A 22069-nucleotide genomic window follows, 5' to 3' on the forward strand; every position below is an offset into this window, starting at 1 on the left:
AGTGTTTCACTGCTGAACTCTTATTTTCAATGCAATGTTGCCAAATATTTTTTTAATCAAATGAGCTTTTTGACTATCTGTTTTCTAAATTGCAGCAAAAATTTGTTCAACTTTCGTGTGTAAAATGTTGCCTAATAGAATGAATAAGCTTCAAGAAAAGCTCAGACAATTGATATTACATAGATCAAGATATACAGCGCACATCAAACTTGCCTCACTATTTCTCATAAATCAGAAACACTATGTCAGGCTAACCTCCATCCATACTAGTTACTCCAAACTTGTGAAATAATTCAAGAAAAAAAAAATCATCAAGGCATTCAAAGACATACATCAGATTAGACCAGCTTGCCGATCATCGTTTCAAGCATAGAACATATACACACAAAACTGAAGAAGTTATATCTGCACGTAATTTACCTCGAGTTTGCAGCATTCATCATCACAAATTTTCGCATGCCGATGGCATTTGCATTCTCATTCAGTTTAGCCAGGTGAAGCATTCGTCTTTTCTGAGATTCAACACCACTTGCTTGTTCAACTTTCTTCTCATTATCAGAATCAGTGAAAGCAAACTCCTCCATGGACTCCTCTGGACCACTCAAATCAGTAAATTGCATCGCTTGCTTCAACCACTCAACCACATCGCTCATCTTCGGGCGATCCTTGGCATTCTTCTCCAGGCAACTGTAAGCTATTTTTGCAACTTCCTTAGCACCCTTCATCGAGTACTGATTTTCAAGCCTCAGATCCATAATCTTGCTGAAACTCTTGCATTGTTTCAGCCAATCCAAAAGTTTCTGCTCGTGTCTTGGACGGTTTCTCTCCATTGATCGCCTTCCGGTGAGGATCTCGAACAGTACTACTCCAAAACTGTAAACATCACTCTTCGATGTCAGATGGCCAGTCTCGACATAATCCGGAGCTGCATACCCGTATGTCCCCATTACCTAACCACCACAATAAAACCATTAGAATGACATTACAGCCAAAACATGTGCGTAAGTAGGAGTTACAAGCAGAAAGTTACATACTGCAGTGGATACATGAGTGTCCCCTTCTGCCGGTCCTTCTCTTGCTAACCCAAAATCTGAAAGTTTTGGGTTAAATTCTCCATCTAACAGAACATTCGAGGCTTTAAAATCTCTATATATTACCTGTACAAAGCAGCATACGTCAAACATGCGAATCATAAAAATTAAACTGAAGAATACCGATGTTAATGGTAGATTTAATTAACCTGGACTTCCAGCCCTTCATGCAGATAAGCTAACCCCTCAGCTGCACCCAATGCAATATGGAGTCTTGTACTCCATGGGAGAAAAGGATAAGCTTTGTTGAACAAATGATCCTCTAAACTTTTATTAGGCATGAACTCATACACCAACAACCTTTGTATTCCTCTTTCACCGTCTTCAGAACAATAACCGAGGAGCTTTACAAGGTTTGGGTGTTCAACAACTCCAAGAAACTGAACTTCTGCCAACCATTGCTTGTGCCCCTACATTAGTTTAGATTTGAGATTGACAATAGGCAGTCTTCAATAGTATGAATGGTAAATCATGAAACCTTTAAATTGAGCAAAGACAGATAATTTAACTCAAACTTGCTAGTGATGATCCTGACAGTGTCCATTTGGCTTTACCACAAGTGTACTCCTCATCAATAAATTTTAAACAATTTAATAATGCAAGGTGGACTTCCTTTAAACCTGCCAGTGATGATCCTGACAATGTCGGTTTGGCTTTACAACAGATAATTTATACTGAGTAAAGACAGAAATTTTAACTCAAACTTGGTAGTGATCAATGTCCATTTGGCTTTACAACTAGTGTACTCCTCATTAATAAATTTTAAACAATCTAATAATGCAAGGAGGACTCCCTATAAACCTGTTGCTCTACTTGGGTGCTTGTCTCACATTCTCTGTTAGTATCTCTTTATCTGTATGATGTTTTTCTATTTTCGGTGATTGTTCATCGTTACTTCCTGTGGAATGATATCCTTTCATCTAATGCAAGGAGATAGGACTAACCAGTTGAATTTAACTTCATTTATTGCAACAGAAACCATTAACAACTGAGTTTGTCATAGCCACTTCATGTGGCATGATATCTTTTCATCTAATGCGACAGATATGACTAACCAGCCAAATTTGACTTCATTTATTGCAGCAGAAACCATTAATAATTGACATTGTCATTCAGAAGCCTCATTATTAGAGGAAGATTTTAGAGAAAAGCATGGTGAACATACAAACAATTCCTCCTCAATTTTTGTTTTTCTTTCTAACATATGATGATAAAGAAAAGCTCAATAAGCATGTCAACACATAGTATCATAACAATGAAGAGAATACAAAACAACAAGAACCAAAAGCAGGTGAAAAAAGCATTAGATGATACCACATGGCATGGAATGAGTATAATGGCATAAGAACAAGCATCACCTGCAAACCATTCTGGTTTAGCTTCTTCACTGCAACTATGGTGCTTTCTTTCTTGCTACCAAAAGGCTTAATTAAACCCTTATATACACTTCCAAAACCACCCTCCCCAATCTTCAACAGTCTGCTGAAATCATTAGTAGCATTCCTGAGCTCCTTAAGATCGAAAACACGCAAATGTTGTGCTTTCTCTTCATACAGTGCTGGTATGCTGCGTTGTGAAGAGGAAGACCCTGAAGACTTGCTTGTTTGCTTGCCAGCACCTGAATCAGTGGATCTACTTGTCCCATGGTTGGACGTTGTTGCAGAGATAGGAGTTGATCTTCTTTGCTGCTTATACTTGAGCTTCTCTTTGAAGTAGTCAAAACAACCCATTCCTTTTAATGTGGATGATATCTTCTTGTTGTGATGTTCGGGCTCTCTTTCTTTAAGGTTTTTTTTTACATCTAGTACTAGATTTTAGTGAAATGAGATTGAATTGAAGAAGGGAAATGAATAAAAGGGAGAAAATGCAAGCAAGTATGAACTAAAAAGGAGAAATAGGTGAGCTAATTGAAGGAAAGGAGTGAACTTTTAGACTTTTAGATGAACAAGACTGGTAAAATTGATAGAAAGCAAAGAAAACATAACAAAAACCAGAAAGGTGTGAACTTTACTACTAGAGAAGTTCAGGAAAAAAAAACAGCAACAAAGTGCAAATGAAACAAAAATCAAACTAATCTCATACAGAATGAGGGAAAAAGTATACCTTTAAGATACCAAACAAATATGAACAACAACCAGAGAAAAGAAAATGGGGATCTAAGGACAGAACAAGCAAAGAACAACCACAAAACACAAAATTTAGAATAAAATAGCACAAGCTTTATATGCAGGTAGAACTCTATCCAACTCAAAAGTCAAATCAAACAATCCAAAGCCCGTGAAGCGAAGGTAGTGGCATTGAAAGAGAGAGAGAAAACGACACCCGCGATGACCTCAATCGCGTACCCTTTTCTCAGGTCTACGGCCAAAAAGGAATGAAGATAGAGAGAGAAGGAGAGAAGGAGAGAAACCTCCGCGCTGATTCCTTGGTCCCAGTGCTCCTTCGAAGGGGAGACAGAGAGAAAGAGAGCAAACAAATGAAGAAAGATGGCTTTTTTATCGTGTTCGAGAAGGCAAAGGATTCATTGAGCTTTAGTTTGTCGTGTTGAAAGTTGAAACGAGAAAAGGACTTTTTCGTAAAAATAAAATACTAAGGGGTTCAAAGCGCAAAAAATTGTTGCAATTGAAAAAAGGACTTATTTGTAAAAATAAAATATTAGGAGGATCAAAGTGCAAAATTGCTGCAGTTGGGTTGCTGTTACTTTCTCATTGATTTTGTCAAGGAGAAATAAAGTCCAAGTTTGTTGAGTGACCCTTTGAATGTATTGATACATCACTTATTTAATATTAGCAATTGGAGCATTTCACCCAATCAGGTTTTTTCCCCTTCTTCTTTTTATTATTTTTAAAATTTATCCTTTTGAAAAAAATAATTAATTAATTGATTAATTGATGGTGAGTTGGTGGGTGTGACCCGTGTGAGGGTTTATTTTGGCGTTGACTGCGTAAATAAGAGAATAATGAGGTGGATGTATATATATATATATATACTTTTCTCTAAAAAAAAGATCAACTTAATTATAATTTTTAATTAATGGGTTTTGTGAAATATATTTGTGATTTTAAGTAATATTTAACTTTTTTTTTAAATAGCGGCATATATAAGGCTCAAACTTTGTTCATATATATATATATATATATATATATATATATATTAAAAAAATAATTAAAACCAAACTTGTAAAGTTGACATCAATCATTAAATAGTTCAGTAGTAAGGAATCTAAATAGTAAGAGAGTGTTGTTAGGTCATGGGTTTTTTTAAAAAAAAATTGTATTCTCTATATATTAGGTATGATAATTCAGAATATTTATTATTATGAAATTGTAATTCCTAATATATTTTTACAATGTATGTTAATCTGCTCTATGATAAATTTACATAGTTAATTAATAAAAATCATTACTCACTTGACCTATTTAATAATCTCGTGGAGGCACTTATAGCTTTTGTCAAATATATATATATATATATATAGAGAGGCTTGAGAGGTTAATAATATGATCACCATCGTCATAGTGAAAAATGGACTTACATGTTAATGATTTTAATTAAAACTTTTTCATGGATTAAATGGAAAAAAAAAAACCTAAATTGAAATGAATGAACCGTACATTACACTCTGGCAATCTTAAAAAAGGTTGATGAACATGAGCTGTGTAATATGTCAATATTTATTTAAATAAAAGACTTGGGACTAACAAAGGGTAGTCAATCTTAAATTTAATAAAATATTATCAAACACTTTTTATTTATTTATTTTGAGAAAATAAAAGAATTGCAAATGGTTTTCAATCACATGTCGGTATGTAGTTACCAAATTATTTAAATAATTAAGTTTTAATATTAAACTATTAAAAAAAGGTTTAATTTTAAATGTGATTCTCATCCAAACAACAACCATTATTATGTAGGATCACCAGAAACTATTTTTTTATATTAATTTTTAACCTTAAGAATTAAAAAATTATGAGATATATGATTTTTATTATTCTTCTTTTTAAAATTTAGCTATGGAAGCAGAAAACTTTTTTTAACTTAATCTTTACTTAAAAAATAAAAATTAAGAGATATATCATATAAGATTTTTATTTTTATTAAAAAAAAAAAGCTTAAACCAATGGAACGTTTCCCCGTGAATTCCGTGAAACCGTTTGCATTAAAACACGTTTCCCTACTCCATATATATGCAGAGTTCAGTCGACGTAGCGCGCTTCTCTAAACCCTAAATTTCAACTATTTTCAAATATTTCCGATCAAAAACCCCAAATTTATCCTGAGATTAATCCTTCAAACCAGCAATTCTTCCAGTTGGGCAAAGAAAGGTACCACCTTTTATCTCCTTTTGCTTTACAAGTGAACTTTTTCAGGTTGATTTGTGGGAAAAATATATTGTTTTTGCAGTACTGAAATTAATTAATTTCTGAAATAGTTTGTATTATAGATTCTTTGTTCATTTTCATGGTTTCTATATCTTGTGATGTTTTACTTTTCTTAAATTTAGTCCTTTTTTTTAATCTGAAATCTTATGTTTTATTTTTTTTATAATCTTTGTTGTGAACACTGCACCATTGAATTCTAGTCTTCATGATCTTTTAAGGTTTGTGTGATTTACCATATGATTGATTTTTCTTTTTCAATGTGCTCTACTTTGAGTTTTCATTTTGTCCTGAGTCTATAATTGATAAGGCTTGCAGAGAGATCTACTTAATTAGGTGCATGCAATTGATGACACTGAATGAGATGCATAGAATTAAAACAGAGATATGAATTAAGTTTGGGTACAATAGAGACAATTAAGTGTCAATCATTTAATCATATTAAGTATGTCAGAGAATTTCATCAATGGCACTGAATGAGATGCATAAATCTGCAAAGAGATATGAAGTTGGGAGAGTGCTTGGAGGAGAAGATGCAATGCAAAGGAAATTGAAATTGATACTAAACAAGATCACACCTCAGAATCTCAACATTCATTTTAAACAAGTGAGAGAGGCCAGTACCATGGAGACTTTTAGTCTTAGTGATTTTGTCTTGCAGATTGTTCGAAGGGCTGTTGCCGAAGAGGTATACTGTGAAATGTATATATGTTGAGTTCTTTGGTCTCATGGATGATATTCTGTCATATTTCAACAGTAGCAAGCAAAGAATTGCTGTCAAAATAGAGAAAGAATGTCAGAAGATATTTGATAGAAGTTGTTTGTATGATGAAGGTATCAGTAAATTATCTGAAGAGGAAAGGATGGATGAAAAGATCAAAGTGAAAATTTATAAGTTTGGAAGTGTTCGGTGAATTGGGGAATTATTCAGAAAGAACATGATTCACTCTCATATCCTGCTTTATTGTATTAGTGTTTTGTTAGAACTGGATGAAAATCCTGATGAGGAAAATATTGAAGCTTTATGCCTCTTGATGAGTCTGGCAGGTAAGAAGCTTGATACTGTGCATAAGATTTCTGTGGGTATAAGTTTTTGGAAAATGGAGAAGCTATTAAGAAGCCAAAAAATATCTTATCGTTGTCGATTCATGCTGAGGAATTGTATTGATCTCAGAAACAATGGGTGGTAAGAAAGAAAGGAAATTGAGAAGCCAAAAAAGATTTGGGAGTTGCACAAGGCTGAGAGGAGATATGAAGTTGGTAGAGTGTTTGGCACTGAAGATGCCAAACAGAGAAAGCTAAGATCAATACTTAACAAGTTAACACCCCAGAATTTGGCAATCTCTTTTCAGAAGTTAGAAACTTAGAAAAGTGAATATCAACCGAATTGCCGTTCTTTCTTTTTTCGTCTCTCAGATCTTTCGCAGAGCTTTATCCGAACCTACTTACTGCCAATTATATGCAGATTTCTGCTCTTATCTTGTCAATGAACTTCCTGTGTTTTGCAGTGACACTGAAACAGTTACTTTTAGAAGTTTACTTTTAAACAAATGCAACCAGAAATTTTATCACAGGGATAGAACTCAGCCAAATGTGAAGAACAGAGAAGGAAGTATTTGAAGTTGACTCAGTGGAGTCAGAGATCAGGGAACGCTGCCAATGGCTGGAAAACATTCAGTTTATTGGAGAATTGTGTAGAGTTAAGGTTTTGACAGAAAGGATACTGGTTCATTGTATTAAAAACTTATTAGAGCACCAGAGTTTTGATGACAAAGGAGTTGAAGGCTTGTGCAAATTGATTAGTTTTGTCGGTGAAATGATAGACCTTCCCTCATTTAAGGAACATGTGGATGAATATTTTGGCATAATGGAGCAGATATCAACTGTTAAAAATTTACCTTACAGGATTAGATTTAAGTTGATGGATGTGATTGATGGCAGAAAGGATGAATGGCAAAGAATGATGAAAACTGAACAGCTAAAGAACACCGAAGAGATGCATATAAGACTTAGAAATGATGAAACAAGTGTGATAAACTTTGGTCCTTCGGAAGAGAATTATGAAGATTTGGATGTCAGGGTAGTAAGAAACGAGATAGAGTTCGATGAAGATTGCTACATTTTGGAGTTGGATCCTTGCCAGTCACTGACAACTACTGATCTCAACCACAAACTTGAACTTGCTGATGATCAAGAAGAGGATTTCTGCATTGTTGCAGAAAAGTGCCAGGTGCTCTTGTATTTGTTAATTTCTGACAAAACCTGAATAACATTCTGAAAGTGATAAAAATTTCCTCAAGTTGCACGGAATTATCATAAACATAATCTTCAACTTCAATTTCTGAATATGTTTGCAGGTTGCATGTAGAGATTATCCCCACTCAAGACATCTTTGTTGTACAATACCCTTTCAACATGACAAAGCATGAGAAATCTTGTGCTCAGATACTGGTACTATTTCTGATTTGGATCTTTATCAGAAATGTGTAGAATGAACATGAAAATTTCACCTTGATCTTTGGAAATGTTCAGTGTTATTGTTACGTATGCGAAGAACAAGCTCCCTGTGGACTATGGGAAGGGAAATCTGGCCATTACCATGCTTCTGATAAAGAATATAAGTGGACTCATCTGAGGCATGCTTTCAGAAACCAACGTAAAAAAAATTTGAAAGATAACTTATGCTAGGACACAAGGTCCTTTCAATTTTATGTAACTTATTCTTCAGTGACATAAATAATACTTAGTTTCTTTGTAAATTATCCAAAGAAGACTAAAAGTCTTTGAGTTTGTCTCTAATTTTTGGTTTTCATTGTTTGCATTGTTTTACTGTCATGTTCTGGTTTGATTGAGGTTGTTCATCATGTAACTCGAGCGAGTGCGGAAAAAGAGGCATGGAAACGCAATTCCTTTGTAAAGGTTGCCAAAACTCATATATATATTTGAAAAAATAATTTGTATAATATATATACACTAATTTATAAAAAACCAATAGACCAAATTATAAATTTAGAAATCTATCATATAACCCAATTTATAATGTCAAGCGCCAACCAAGAAAATTTTTTAACTATTTTTTCTAAAACTATATTTTTTTTTTATAGTATATATAATAATTTGTTAAAAAACTAATTAGTTAAACGATTGATTTTTGCAAAAATTATATAAATGATGTTCACACATATTTTTTTTTCTTTCTAAAAGTATATATTTTTAATTATTTGTATCAATTTGTAAAATAATAATTTTTATATATCAATTTTAAAAAATAATATTTTAAAAAAAAAAACAAAATAAAACAAAACAAAAGGGAGGGCAGCTCTGCCTATGCCTTTTCCCATGCCCGCTACATTTCCCATTTGCTTTGATGAAAACGAAGATCAATCAGCGCTTTTTTCCCGAAACCCTAGATCAAATATCAACAATTTTTCATGGTTTTGTGAGAGATGGATCCTCTTAAGCAGCAATTCTTCCCGTGAAGCAAAGAAAGGTGCCACCTTTTATCTACTTTTACTTTGCCAGTGACTTTTTTTTAGGTTGGTTTGGGGAAAAATATAATGTTTTATGATGAAATTTCTGAGAAATCGTGTTCTTTAATCTCTTGATCATTTTAATGGTTTAGAATCAAATCTCTTCTTTTAGAGCCATGAAATCAGTGAACAGTAATGATCCTTGCTACTGAATTGAGAATTTAGTTGGGATTCTTGGGAACAATCATGGACCAGAGGAAAAGTACTCCTTTTTTTTTTTGGACTGAAAATTTTATTTTAATTTGAGCGTTTATATGTTTTCAATGTTAACATGTTTGTTGTGAGCACTGCACCATGGCAATCTTGTCTCCATGGTTTCTTAGGGTTTGTGTGATTGACCACAAAATGATTGGTTTTGTTCATGGTGACAGGGGGAGCTGAATAGTAACTATGTTCTTTTTGTTGGTCATGGATTTTTTACATTGAGTTATGCTTTGAGTTTTCATTTTGTGGCTGAGTTGGAAACCAGTGTATGTCAACTAGTTCAATCAATGACACTGAATGAGATGCACGCCAGAGATGTGAAGTTGGTTTCCGGAGATGCGCTTTCTCGCCAATCATCTAATTGTCACTAACAGAGGGATTGCATGCCAGCTATTCCATCAATGGCACTGAATGAGATCCATACAGCTGAGAAGAGATATGAAGTCGGGAGAGAGTTTGGAAAACAAGAGGCAAAGCAGAGGCAATTGAGATCCATACTTAACAAGCTCACACCTGCAAATTTTGAGGTTCTCTTTGAACAAGTGCTAGATGTCGCTTTGGTTGACGCTAGCGTTGTTCCTGATTTTGTCTCGCAGATTGTTGGAAGAGCTATTGGGGAACCAATTTACTGTGAAATGTATGCTGAGCTCTGCTACCTCATCGATGGTAAACTATCGGTTTATTATAGCAGCGATAATAATATATTTACTGTGAAAAGATTGGTCCTGAATGAATGTCAGAAGATATGTGAGAGAGATTTTGGGGTTGTAGATGAAGAAACGATTAAATTGTCTGAAGATGGAAGAAATTATGACAAGATCAAAACACATATTCATATGCTTGGAAGCATTCAATTCATTGGGGAACTCTTCAAAACGACAATGATTCCCTTGAAAATCATGCATCATATCATTCAGGTGTTGTTAGAAGGGTATCAGAATCCTGATGAAAAAAATATAGAAGCTTTATGCTTGTTGATGAGTACTGCAGGCGAGATGCTAGATGGTAAGAGTGAAAAATTAATGGATAAATATTTTTGCAGGATGCTGGAGCTATCAGCAAACAAAAAACTATCTTCTCGTGTTAGATTCAAGGTGATGAATGCTATTGATCTTAGAAATAATGACTGGCAAGAAAGGAGGAAAATTGAGAGGCCAACAAAGATTTGGGAGATGCATTTAGCATGCAAGCGGCATACTCAATATCGTCCCTATGGTTTCACCATTATCTCTCAAACACAGCTTGACTATGACTCTCCAGTCCCTTGTGTTCAAGATGTTTTTGAAGAGGGAGTGCTCAATAGAAGGTACGAACACATTGGGCGCACGCTGTCTCGAAGCAGTCCCAATGATCTAATTAGATCCTCACATGCAAAGATGTTAGATCCTGACAATCCTGACAGACTACCTTTTGGATATGGATCAAGGGAACATCAATTAGGCCCTTCAGATGTTGTAGAAACACAAAGAAAATTGGTTCCTTCTTCTCGGACACCTTTGGTTGTGTTGCACAAAGCTGAGAGGAGGTATGAAGTGGGTAGAGTGTTTGGCAGAGAAGATGCCAAACAAAGAAAGCTTAGGGCTATACTTAACAAGTTAACTTTCCAGAATCTTGGCAAACTCCTTTTAGAAGTCAGAGAGGTAAATATTGAACATATTATCACTCTTTCTGGTTTTGTCTCACAGATCTTTGACAAAGCTTTACTTGAACCAACTTACAGTGAGGTATATGCAAATTTCTGCTCCTGTCTTGTCAATGAACTTCCTGGTTTTCACAGGAATGATGAAACAGTTACTTTTAGAAGGTTGCTTCTAACCAAATGCCAAGAGAAATTTGAAAGAAGGGATAGAGATCAACCACCTGTGAAAGGAGGCGAGGGGGAAGGCATTGATAGTAAGTTATATGAAGTTGACTCAAAGGTATCAGAGTTCCAGGGATGCCACCAAAGACTGGGAAATATTCAGTTTATTGGAGAATTGTATAGAGTGCGGATGTTGGCAGAAGGGATAATGCTGTGTTGCATTCAGACCTTGTTGAATGGGCACCAGAGTCCTAATGGTGAAGATATTGAAGCCTTGTGCAAATTGATCAGCATTATTGGTGATAAGATAGACCATCCCAGAACGAAGAAACGTCTTGATGCATATTTTGTCATTATGGAACAGTTGTCCACTAGTCAAAAGTTATCTCATCGGATTAGATTTATGTTGATGGATGTGATTGACCTTAGACAAAATGAATGGCAAAGAATAAGGAAAACTGAAAAGCTGCAGAAAACTGAAGATGTGCATACAATATATAGAAACGGATTGAACGTGATAGACTTATGTTCTTCGGATGAGAATGATGTCAATTTGGATGATCACTTTGTTAATAACACATGCTTGGATGCCAAGATACCGAGGAAGGAGAGAATGGTCGAGGAGGATTGCTACATTTTGGAGCCAGATGCTTGTCAGTCACTGGCTGCTGATCTTGAGCACAAAGTTGCACTTACTGATGATTCAGAAGAAGATGTCTGTATTATTTCTGAAAAAGGCCAGGTATTCTTGTATTTATTAATTTATGGTAGAGCACAACATACACCATAATGTTCATAGTTTTGAGAAAAATATATTTTTAGGCATTCACTACATGTTCAAACATTTCTCCTATTTGATCTAAAATATGACTTCGAATTGATCAAGTTGTCCAAATGGATTTTAGTCTATCTAATTGTAAAAAATCTGAAGAGTTGAGACTCTGACCTGATTGAACATGCATGAGATTCTGGTCAGAAATCTTATGCTTCTTAACACATTTATGTTGGAAATATCATAGACGATTGTGAACAGACCATGGTAATGCTATGTTTCAAGAATGATAAATTCAATGCTACTTTAGGAAAAGAATGAATGAATGCCTTTGAGAAGAACAAAACTTTTATTGATAATAAATCCCTTGCTTTTCTAAGCAATGCACCAAATAGAAGTATAAAACCATATTTTGCTACTGGTGATCTTTTAATGCAATTTCTGATCATATTTGCAGGTTGCATGTAGAGATTACCCCCATCCCCGGCATCTTTGTGCACAATATCCCTTTAACTTGACAAATCATGAGAATTCTTGTTCTCAGGTATTGTTTCTAATTTATTTCTTTATTTATTCAGTAAAATAAGTCAAGACATAACAAAGAAATTCAGTTTACTATTGAGCTATTATTATTCAGATAAGCATTCCTGCCTCACAAGTTCATCTTGATCTTTCAAAATGTCCAGTGTTATTGTTATGTTTGCGATGAACGAGCTCCCTGTGAACAGTGGGAAGGGCAACTCGGCCATTGCCATGCTTCTGACAAAGAACATAAGTGGATTGATCTGAGAGCTGTTTTCAGAATTAAAAGGAAAATTTGAAGATGTCTGATACTATTTAACTTTCTTTTAAAATGTTCAACCAGTAACTGCATTTCATTTGCTACTGCAGCTGTTGTTATGTGTATATGAAACTGTATACATCTTCCTTTCACTGTAAATTCATGAAGCTATACACCGTATGAGTTTAAAAAACTTAATGTAAATCTTGATTTATTGTAATCTATAAATTTATATATATATATATTTTTTATAAGGTGGACAAGTCATCGTAGGTCAGGGGCCCGGCAATGGCATGGCGGAGTTAGTCCTTCAATGCCGCACTGACGGCACACTATAGTTTCATTCCTTCTATACGTAGCTTCATTTATATGTGTATATAACTTTTAACTTTATATGTAGCATTATCTAAATTTAAGATGCACTTCTTCAGCAGCAAGGCAATGAAGTTAGTACTTGTTTGCATTGTAATTTACCTAAAGAAAAGAGTCCTTGGATAATAACATTAAAGAAATTTCCATTCTAAAATCATATATTTGACATCTTGTTTGAGTTTCTTAAAAAAGAAAATATGATGATAAATTTCCATTAAAAAAATCATAAAATAACTGCCAAGTGGGTTTATCAATCCAAAGTGCTTGGTCAAAGTCCAAACTTTTGATTAATGGCAAGTGTCACTTATTATCATAAATTAAACACATTCAAGTTAATTTTTTTTTTCATTGAAAAATTTTCTAGTCAATTTAATTAAATGAATTTATCCATATCAGTAAACCATCCCACTTATTAAGAGAGAAGCTCCTCAGTACTCGTCTCTCTAATTTGCTTAATTTTATATACATTAATCATTAAAAATTTGTAATTATGAAAATACGGAGACAGACAATAAAGTCAAGAAACAATGAGTCATTAAAGGACCATTTTGAAACCATATTAGTATTTATAGAATAATAATAATGATTTTAATAATAAATATTTCAAGAGATGGAGACAAGAGTAATGATGTATGGGCCCTAAAAAATCTAGGCTCGGGCCTGTAATTTCCTGGTTAGATTTAGTCAGATTCAGACACATGCATGGAAGAAGTAAATCATGTGTTGGAAATTGACCAAAAAGGGAGGAAAAAAAAAAGATAAAAAAGCACACGGGCGTATGCTAGGAATTATTAGGTTAATTAGAGAATTATACAAACTGAAAATGTTGACAGAAAGAACCATGCATTAATGCATTAAAAAAATTGTTAGGGCAGTATCCAAATTGTGATCTAAAAGATATAGAGATATGCAAAAGTCTCGTAGGAGCAAGTAGAAATAGGATCTACGTATATGTGGTTATGGAGATCACCTGCATACACTCACTACTCACACACCCAAAAATATATCTTTATCTATGATTCGAGTTTTTTCACTTGCGAAGAGTTGTGAAAACCTGAATACCTACAAATCATTTGATAATTGGTAATCCTGATTAGAGTTGGTGCCGAAAAGTGTATCATGAAACTAATGCCACATTTCACACAATTCATTCATTCATTCCTTTTCCCTTCTTTTGTCCTCTACTTTTCAATGTCATTACCAATCAATCTCTTTTTTTATTAAGTTTCCTAATTGTCATCTAAGTTCACATATTTAATGATATGATTCATCTCATCTTTATTAACACATGCTCACATAATTTTTAACTAACCCAGTTTCAAATTCTAATCAATTTATTAGTTTATATAACCGAGTTCAAATATAACTTATAATACACTAATGGTGTGAATACACGCTATATATACACTGGATCATGTTTTGGAATCAAAGTGCACGAATCTAAAAGGAACAAGTAAGCGGATATATATCCGTTGCAGTTCTAAGACTAACTCACACGAGTGTCACGTGACACCAGGTCATGATAACTTGAACCGCCGCTTAACTGAGGCCCACTAAATACCATAGAATCCGCTGGCATTAAGTAAGGCAAGATTAGCAATCATAATTGCCCACGTTGGCGATACCTTCCTTTTTGGATGTTCCTGCGGTCCATTAAATCCCGCCCTCCATTTCAAATCCAAACCCTCTTTCTCTCTTCTCTTTTTCAAATCCCCATCTCCAACGTCTCTCTCTCTCTCTCTCTCTCTCTCTCTCTCTCTCTCTTTTTGGGGTTCATTGTCTTGGAGATTTGAGGAAGAACTCGGTTGTTTGATTCGGAGCGGGTGCTGGATTTCAGGGTTTCAATTGGTGAGGTGTTTTGAGCTCTTGTTTCTCTGAAGTTAGATCAAAGGTGTGGGATTGGTAGAGTGAGAAGGCCAGGTTTTAGCTGATTGTTAGGTTTTTTTTTTAAATTGTATTGGATTTGATGTTGAATTTCTTGATTGGACTTCTGTTAATACTGTTTTATTGATTGAATTTCTTGATCTAAAAGTTGGCTCTTTTAGATCTTCATGATTTCATAGCATTCTTTCTATTTTCTATCTTCTAGACTTTTTTTTTTCATAGCTATTTAGCTGGAGAGGATGTGAATTTTCTATTTGCTTTGATTTCACAAGCTTATTCTGTGTGTGCTGAATGCCATTATGTGTTGCAGTGTGAGAATCAGTTCAAAATGTCTAACCTTCTGAACGATCAGCTTTTGCAAGTGGAAACAACATGTGGAACTCTTCTATGTGAGCTTCAGGTATATCTATCAAACTTTGGCTTGTTTTGCTTGTGGTTTCTTTTCATATATTCTTGGTAAAAAGATGATTTTTGTCTCTTCATTATCATTTGCCAATTTTGTCATTTGTGAGGTTTCAAAATTGATATTCACATTGTATATTCAGCCAAATTTGAAACCTCAAGACTAAAGTCGTCAAATTTAAAGATGAGGACCAAATTTAGAAGGAATTATGCTACCTTCCCTTTTAAGTAGTTTGAATTTTCCCCCCTCCTTGAAATGTGCCCATTTTTACACATTCCAATGGACATTAGTATACAGATTGTGTGCCCATTCGTTTGTTGTTAAATCATCTAAGCCATGTGGTTTGCAGAGATTAATTTTGTGGAGAATGTGTATTGATTACAGATAATATGGGATGAAGTTGGGGAATCTGATGTGGAAAGGGACAAATTGCTATTCCAGTTAGAGCAAGAATGCCTGGAGGTGTACAGAAGAAAAGTTGACCAGGCAAATAAATCGAGAGCTCAACTGCGACAAGCCATTGCTGATTCCGAAGCAGAGCTTGCTGCTATCTGTTCTGCAATGGGTGAACGTCCAGTGCATAATGGGCAGGTTTGTTTCCTGTCCATCCTTTCTAATCACTATGTGTATAACTCCCAAGAATGGCTTTTCAATGTCTATGCTTGCTAATCTATTTAGGCAAATAAGTAAATAAAGAAATAAATAAAAGGGTAGTTACAATTGCTTCTCTTAGATAACTATTTGTTTCCATAATATTAGAAGCAGTCTCACGTACCGAAATAAGCATCCCATGCATCTATCATGTGGTTCTTTTCTTTGAGCAGAAAGCGGGGACCTTAAAAGAAGAGCTTAGGGCAATTACTCCACAGCTAGAGGAAATGCGAAAGAAGAAGAATGAGAGAAGAAACCAATTTCTTGTAGTTAATGAGCAAATACAACATATCTTGAATGAGATCAGGCCTGCAGAACAAAATAGATGCAAGAATGCTTTAGATGAATCTGACCTATCTATTAAAAGGCTCGAGGAATTGCATAGGCAGTTGCAGTCCCTTCAAAAGGAGAAGGTTTCAAGTTGAACAGAAGCCCAAAAGGATGATTCCTTTTGTGAAATCCTTTTTTTTTTTTAAATGTTCAGTTCATTCTGCTTACTGATTAGGTTTTTGTTTTCCACAGAGTGAACGTCTGAAGCAGGTGCTGGATCATTTGGGCACATTGAAATGTTTATGCTCAGTGCTTGGCATGGATTTCAAGCAAACAGTTAGTGAGGTACACCATAGTCTAGAAGGAGCTGAAGTATCAGTAAGTGTCAGCAACGAAACAATTGAAAGGCTGGCATCTGCAGTGCATAGATTGAGGGAGATGAAATTACAACGAATGCAAAAGGTAAATGGCTTTCTTTGTATGAAGCAAACTCAAAAACTTCTATCCTCTTAATCTCTTGGCTTTTGGCAGCTACAAGATCTTGCAACAACTATGTTAGAACTTTGGAATTTGATGGATACACCCATTGAAGAGCAACAAATGTTTCAGAATGTAACATGCAATGTAGCCGCATCTGAACATGAAATAACTGATGCAAACATGCTTTCCGAGGACTACATTAATTATGTGAGTTAATATTGACGTAGAGGTGTATGAATGCTGTTTCTTTACTGATTGTAACTTTTTTTTTTTCTATTCATTATATGAACCATTGAGTGAATGCATTTATGATACAGGTGGAGGCAGAAGTTTTGAGGCTTGAAGAACTAAAGACTAGCAAGATGAAAGAACTGGTTCTGAAGAAAAAAACAGAATTAGAAGAGCTTCGGAGGAGAACACATCTGGTTGCAGATGCATATAACGAAATTGAGTATGCAATTGAAGCCATTGAGTCTGGTAAGCCTTATCATTTTTCCTGCTTGTACCAGTCCGTGGTTATTCTGCTGAATTTATGTTATCCCAAAAGATCTTTACTGTACATTATACGTTCCTTGATTAGGTGCTGTTGATGCTTCTTTGGTCTTGGAGCAAATTGATCTACAAATATCAGCTGTCAAAGAAGAAGCTTTTAGCAGGAAAGATATTCTTGAAAGAGTGGAGAAATGGTTGGCAGCCTGTGATGAGGAATCCTGGCTAGAGGAGTACAACAGGGTTGGCATTATGCTTTTCTTTGTTTGGCTCAGCATATTCTAAATATGATACTGATCTTATTCTAGATATGATACTGATCTTATGGTTTATGCAGGATGAGAATCGGTACAGTGCTGGACGAGGCGCTCATCTCACTCTCAAACGTGCGGAAAAAGCCCGAGCTATTGTTAACAAACTTCCAAGTAATTGATCTATGGCCAATATTTTACAAATCACAGATTTAGACAGCAATTTATTAAACCTCTAATCAGATAATATCACCATCTCTAGCATGTAAATACTTTGTATTACATCTGATTTATTTCATGTTATATCTGGAGCAGCAATTGTGGATGCTTTGACTACTAAAGTTGCAGCATGGGAAAAGGAGAGAGGGATTGAGTTCACTTACGATGGGGTGAGTCTACTGCTTCCAATGAAACACTGATAAGTAATACAAATTTAATCTAACAAGTTTATCGACTTAACTAACCAAATCATTTGGATGGTCAATTTGGTGAAGCTGCTTGTAACAAATAACATAATTAAAATACCATAAAACACTTGCAGGTCCGCCTATTGTCAATGCTGGAAGAGTACAGCATTTTGAGGCAGGAGAAAGAGCAAGAGCGCAAGAGGCAGAGGGTAATGCCTATGCCCCTCAGATACTTGCAAATTTATCACTGCATTTGATGTGCTACTTTGTAACAACTTGATCATCTCTTTCTCCAGGATCAGAGGAAACTTCAGGGTCAGCTCATAGCTGAGCAGGAAGCACTCTATGGATCCAAACCAAGTCCATCAAAACCCCAGAGTGCTAAAAAGGTGCCGAGGAATTCCACTGGTGGTCCAGGGAGACGGCTATCATTAGGTGGAGCAGTTCTTCACCCTGCAAAACATGATTTCCACCATTCAACAAAATCAACTCGCTCAACGAGGAAGGTTGATGAGGGTGCTGCACTCTCAGCCGGTTAGTTTTCTCTCATTCCATCAATATCCAATCAAATAATGAAGCCTTATCTTCCACCATCTATTTATCCTTAGATTTTTCAAGTTCTTTCTAGTATAGATTTCAAAACCAATCCTCAAATGCCTTGTATACGTTCACAGTCAGCAGGGGTCTGGATGTTGCTGGTCTTCCAGTGAAGAAGCTTTCCTTCCCATCATCCAATGCCCGTGAAATCGACACTCCCCGGCAGCCCTTCACTTCCCTGCTACCAGTAAACGCTGTGCCATCAACACCTTTGAAGCCGATCACTAGCATCACAACGGAGGAGATCATGACTCCCCAAACAATGCCTATCATGACTCCCAAAACACCTTCTACCGTGTCAATGCCAATGCAAGTGGCTAATACACCTGCCCCAGTTTTTGCTTATGAATTAGCATCAGGTGCAGCAGAGAGGACAGAAGACATAGAGTACTCCTTTGAAGAAAAAAGACTGGCGGTACTCCTTAAGGCATAGCTGAGCAGTGTTTCCTTTTGTATAAAAAAGTTCACACTGGATGCACAAGCATGAGTCTCTATGATGGATGCAAGTCAATTATAATTGGCTTTTCTAGTATACTTAACAATTTGTGTTGCATCTTTCATAGAGAGTGAGTAGTGACTTTGATATCAAGTGATTCTATTTAGTAATGATGCTCTTCAAGAATTATTGCAAAATTCATCTTATCGACAATCTGATTTTTCAATGCTGTCCTCACATGTAGTGAAAAATAAGTTTACATCCCAAATACATGAGTTTGTGAATGAATATTGTCATATATGTAAAAAATTAGTACTGCCAGACTGATACAAACTATACAAGCACAAGCAAGCAAGATGCCCAAGCTGCGAGAAAATAATCAGATAGAGGATTACCCAGTACCACTAAAGAGAGAAAGGCTTCGCATAAACATCAAACATGTCACCAGCCGTAAGTTGTGGCTCCTGCAAAGGTGATGAAAAACAAAATAGACATGAGAACAAGACATTTTGTTTGCCTTCAGTGTACCTCAAGAGTATAACAGCAAGAAGTTCAACCTTGCTGTGAAAGTACCTGTCTCAAGCCGCCACTGCTAAGGCTGCCTCCTGTCAACAACATTGTGATGAGTGATGTAACAGGACCGCCACCCGTTGCATCACCAGTGCTTCGGATGGTTGTTCTCATTGAATTGAGTATGCTTCCATACGTGGCCCCATGCCCCCGTTCAATGGCTTGAATAAAACAAAATGTCATCGCACCGGTTGAGGTGATCTTTGAAAGAGCCTACACATTTCAATTAAAGAAATTTTTTTGTAAATCAATTATATTTAAGTATTTCCCTTCTCACAACAGCTATTCAGGCAGATAATAATTCAAAATATTATCTGAAGATAAACCTGAAATTGAGGAGAATGGCTTTCAACTAATTAAGAAATGTTGTTTCTATCTTAGTATCATTCCAGTATGAGAGCTGTTTGCCCATATTAGTCCATTTTAATAATTTTAGTATCATACTATTTATAGTCATGAAGGTGCACATTATTTATTTTTTTCTCACACCACTATATTAATGAAGATGGCATCATTATTGAAACTGAAAAGGAATGCTGGAAAAGATCATTGGCCAAATTGTTCCAAGTACCATTTTTGATCTTTTGGCAGGGGTTTTAACAACTGAAGGCATTTACATATAGATGTTGTCAAATGAGCAATTTTTCTTTCTATAATTTGCATTGTTATGTATAGATAGAAGAATGAAGATTTAATGATAACTAACAGTCATTCCTCTTGAAAGTCCAGAGGTAAGCATAATAAAATTACCGAGGTATCAGCAGATGTTTGGTGATCATCACAACCACTGAAGGAAATAGCTTCACCACCATGTGTGCCCTTCCAAACACCGGATGGTGGACGATGATCTTCCCACCAATATTGACCATTCCTACATCAACATGAGTTCCAGAAACTAAGCCCAACGTTTATTGCCAAAGGAAAATTCAGAAAAAGAAAAGAAAATAGAGCTTTCAGCACACATACATACTAAATAAACTGAATGCTAAATTTATCATATGACAACTATTACCTATCCATCCTGCAGAGATACGGAAGATCAAGAACAGTCCCACTGTGACAAGCATCTATAATGGCATGAAGCTTTGCACCATGAGGCAGTGGTCTGACAATGGTTGCATTGATTTCATCATCAACAATCATTCCTTGGGTTTCAAAGTCCAGTGGGCAAAGAGTTTCATCATATCCATCAGCCTCGTCGCCATTATAATTCCTCTGTTGTGAACCATGGCCTGAGTAGTGAAACACCAACGAATCCCCCGGTTGACAACCTTGCACAAGCCAGAAAAGTGCCATCCTTATGTTGTGCTTAGTTGGTATTTTATTCGGATCAGTCTCTTCTTCTGCAAATTGACATCCAATATACATAAGGTCCAGCTATGGTGAAAAGCTAACATTCATTAACAAGAGAAAGGAGAGATTGATGATTGATCACAATTCACTCCAAAGAAGATCAATTCCCAAACTTGATCCTAATTCGTCAAAGCAGCAAGAAAGCCAGTTTTTCAATGCACACACATTAACACAAATATACCACAAATCATCAACACATATCCCTAATAAAATAGCAAAAAAGAAAGCAGTACAAGAGGGTAAATTGTTTTCTAATGAAACAACTCCTAAAGATCCAATCTTTGGCAAAATCTTCATTTCATAGACGAACCATGCAACGAAAATTTATGACACTAATTTCCCAAAAACAAGAGGGGGAAAAAACAGATCTTGGTACAGGGTTCGAGATGAGATTCTCACCAGTGAGCATGATGATCGACGACTCCGGGAACCGGAACTTGTTGATAAGAAGATACTTCATGCACTTGGCGTCATTAATGCATCCCTTGAGCTCGTGGCGAGAGAAACGATACGAGATCCCACAGATCACCGCACGCTTCCGGCCATGTACCGACGGAGGGGGTCCCCTGTGGTGCTCCATATGGTGATGGCGGAGGGGCGAAAACTTTGGGAGGACGCCGGAGAATGCGATGGCACCACCGAGCGTGGGTCAGCGACATGCGTGACGGCATGGCAGAGCGCGCAGCGGATGGACTTGACTCCCGGCGGGAGCTGCAGGGGAGTCTGGCAGTGAGAGCAGTTGATGAGCATCAACATGATCGGATCTCCGGTGCTAGGGTTCGACGGAGATGAAGAAGCGAGTGGTGGCGCCGGCGTTGGAAAAACGCTTCTTTTAATGGAAGGGTGGGCGTCCGCGTCTTGACCTTGATGTTGGTTTCTGGTGAACCTCGAGAATACTATATCTTATGCTGTTCTCGGTACCTTGCAGCATGGATGGACGAGATCACAATTAATGAACGCGTGAGATGAGGGGAGAAGAATTTATTATTTTATCCCGCGGAGCAGAGTAGTGGTTCACACAACGCGGGCTTATTAAAGGGCTTGATTTGATCTCTTGTTGCGCTTTTGTTACAAGTCTTTTTTTCCTATATATGTATATATATATATATATATAATGTTGTATACACCCATGTATAACTAATATTAATTTGATAAAATTATGTTATTATTATTATTATTTAACAAAGTCACAATAGCTACCCACCCCTAATGGGATTGTCTAAAAATGAACAAATATAACAGTGAACTAATTACGGTGATTTATTAATTATTTAATAAAATTTTAATCTGGCAGACATCATGTAAGGCATGAAGCAATAATAATTTTTTTATATACAAAAATCAAACA

The 22069-nt window shown here is 35.9% G+C and overlaps 5 protein-coding genes across 10 annotated transcripts; 3 read left to right on the forward strand and 2 right to left on the reverse strand.

Moving 5' to 3' along the window:
* Positions 1–137: 137 nt before the first annotated feature.
* LOC120259064 (probable serine/threonine-protein kinase PBL19) lies at positions 138–3584 on the reverse strand. The gene is made up of 4 exons (XM_039266599.1): positions 2450–3584; positions 1241–1501; positions 1035–1157; positions 138–950 (listed from the first exon to the last, which is right to left on the reverse strand). Exons 1-4 carry the CDS (start codon positions 2819–2821, stop codon positions 417–419), a joined length of 1290 nt encoding a protein of 429 aa, XP_039122533.1. The 5' UTR covers positions 2822–3584; the 3' UTR covers positions 138–416.
* Positions 3585–5333: 1749 nt separating this feature from the next.
* On the forward strand, positions 5334–8153 carry LOC120258383. Of its 4 annotated transcripts, none has more exons than XM_039265761.1 (3): positions 5334–5416; positions 5789–7700; positions 7828–8153. In XM_039265761.1, the coding sequence occupies exons 2-3, from the start codon at positions 7287–7289 to the stop codon at positions 7897–7899; spliced, it is 486 nt and encodes a 161-aa protein (XP_039121695.1). In that variant the 5' UTR covers positions 5334–5416; positions 5789–7286; the 3' UTR covers positions 7900–8153. The 4 variants fall into 4 exon arrangements, with proteins under 4 accessions (XP_039121695.1, XP_039121696.1, XP_039121694.1 ...); XM_039265762.1 differs by having other exon boundaries at positions 6979–7700; XM_039265760.1 differs by lacking the exon at positions 5334–5416 and having other exon boundaries at positions 5670–7700; positions 7828–7921; positions 8003–8153.
* Positions 8154–8802: 649 nt separating this feature from the next.
* On the forward strand, positions 8803–12683 carry LOC120258975. 2 transcript variants are annotated; one of them, XM_039266480.1, is made up of 4 exons: positions 8803–8960; positions 9372–11747; positions 12235–12321; positions 12464–12683. In XM_039266480.1, exons 2-4 carry the CDS (start codon positions 9588–9590, stop codon positions 12596–12598), a joined length of 2382 nt encoding a protein of 793 aa, XP_039122414.1. In that variant the 5' UTR covers positions 8803–8960; positions 9372–9587; the 3' UTR covers positions 12599–12683. The 2 variants fall into 2 exon arrangements, with proteins under 2 accessions (XP_039122414.1, XP_039122415.1); XM_039266481.1 differs by having other exon boundaries at positions 12415–12601.
* Positions 12684–14653: 1970 nt separating this feature from the next.
* On the forward strand, positions 14654–19072 carry LOC120258401 (65-kDa microtubule-associated protein 3-like). Of its 2 annotated transcripts, none has more exons than XM_039265788.1 (13): positions 14654–14821; positions 15125–15214; positions 15602–15808; positions 16042–16281; positions 16391–16600; positions 16670–16825; positions 16936–17095; positions 17199–17350; positions 17445–17532; positions 17674–17747; positions 17900–17974; positions 18062–18299; positions 18440–19072. In XM_039265788.1, exons 2-13 carry the CDS (start codon positions 15143–15145, stop codon positions 18793–18795), a joined length of 2028 nt encoding a protein of 675 aa, XP_039121722.1. In that variant the 5' UTR covers positions 14654–14821; positions 15125–15142; the 3' UTR covers positions 18796–19072. The 2 variants fall into 2 exon arrangements, with proteins under 2 accessions (XP_039121722.1, XP_039121721.1); XM_039265787.1 differs by having other exon boundaries at positions 14654–14778.
* LOC120258402 (metacaspase-1-like) lies at positions 18985–21566 on the reverse strand. The gene is given in 6 exon segments (XM_039265790.1): positions 18985–19262; positions 19372–19581; positions 20119–20239; positions 20381–20711; positions 21121–21283; positions 21286–21566. Coding segments are annotated over 6 exon segments (1077 nt in total). The 5' UTR covers positions 21478–21566; the 3' UTR covers positions 18985–19202.
* Positions 21567–22069: the final 503 nt, after the last annotated feature.

The sequence above is a fragment of the Dioscorea cayenensis genome, chromosome 4, assembly GCF_009730915.1.
Source record: "Dioscorea cayenensis subsp. rotundata cultivar TDr96_F1 chromosome 4, TDr96_F1_v2_PseudoChromosome.rev07_lg8_w22 25.fasta, whole genome shotgun sequence".
In the NCBI taxonomy this organism is placed as follows: domain Eukaryota; kingdom Viridiplantae; phylum Streptophyta; class Magnoliopsida; order Dioscoreales; family Dioscoreaceae; genus Dioscorea; species Dioscorea cayenensis.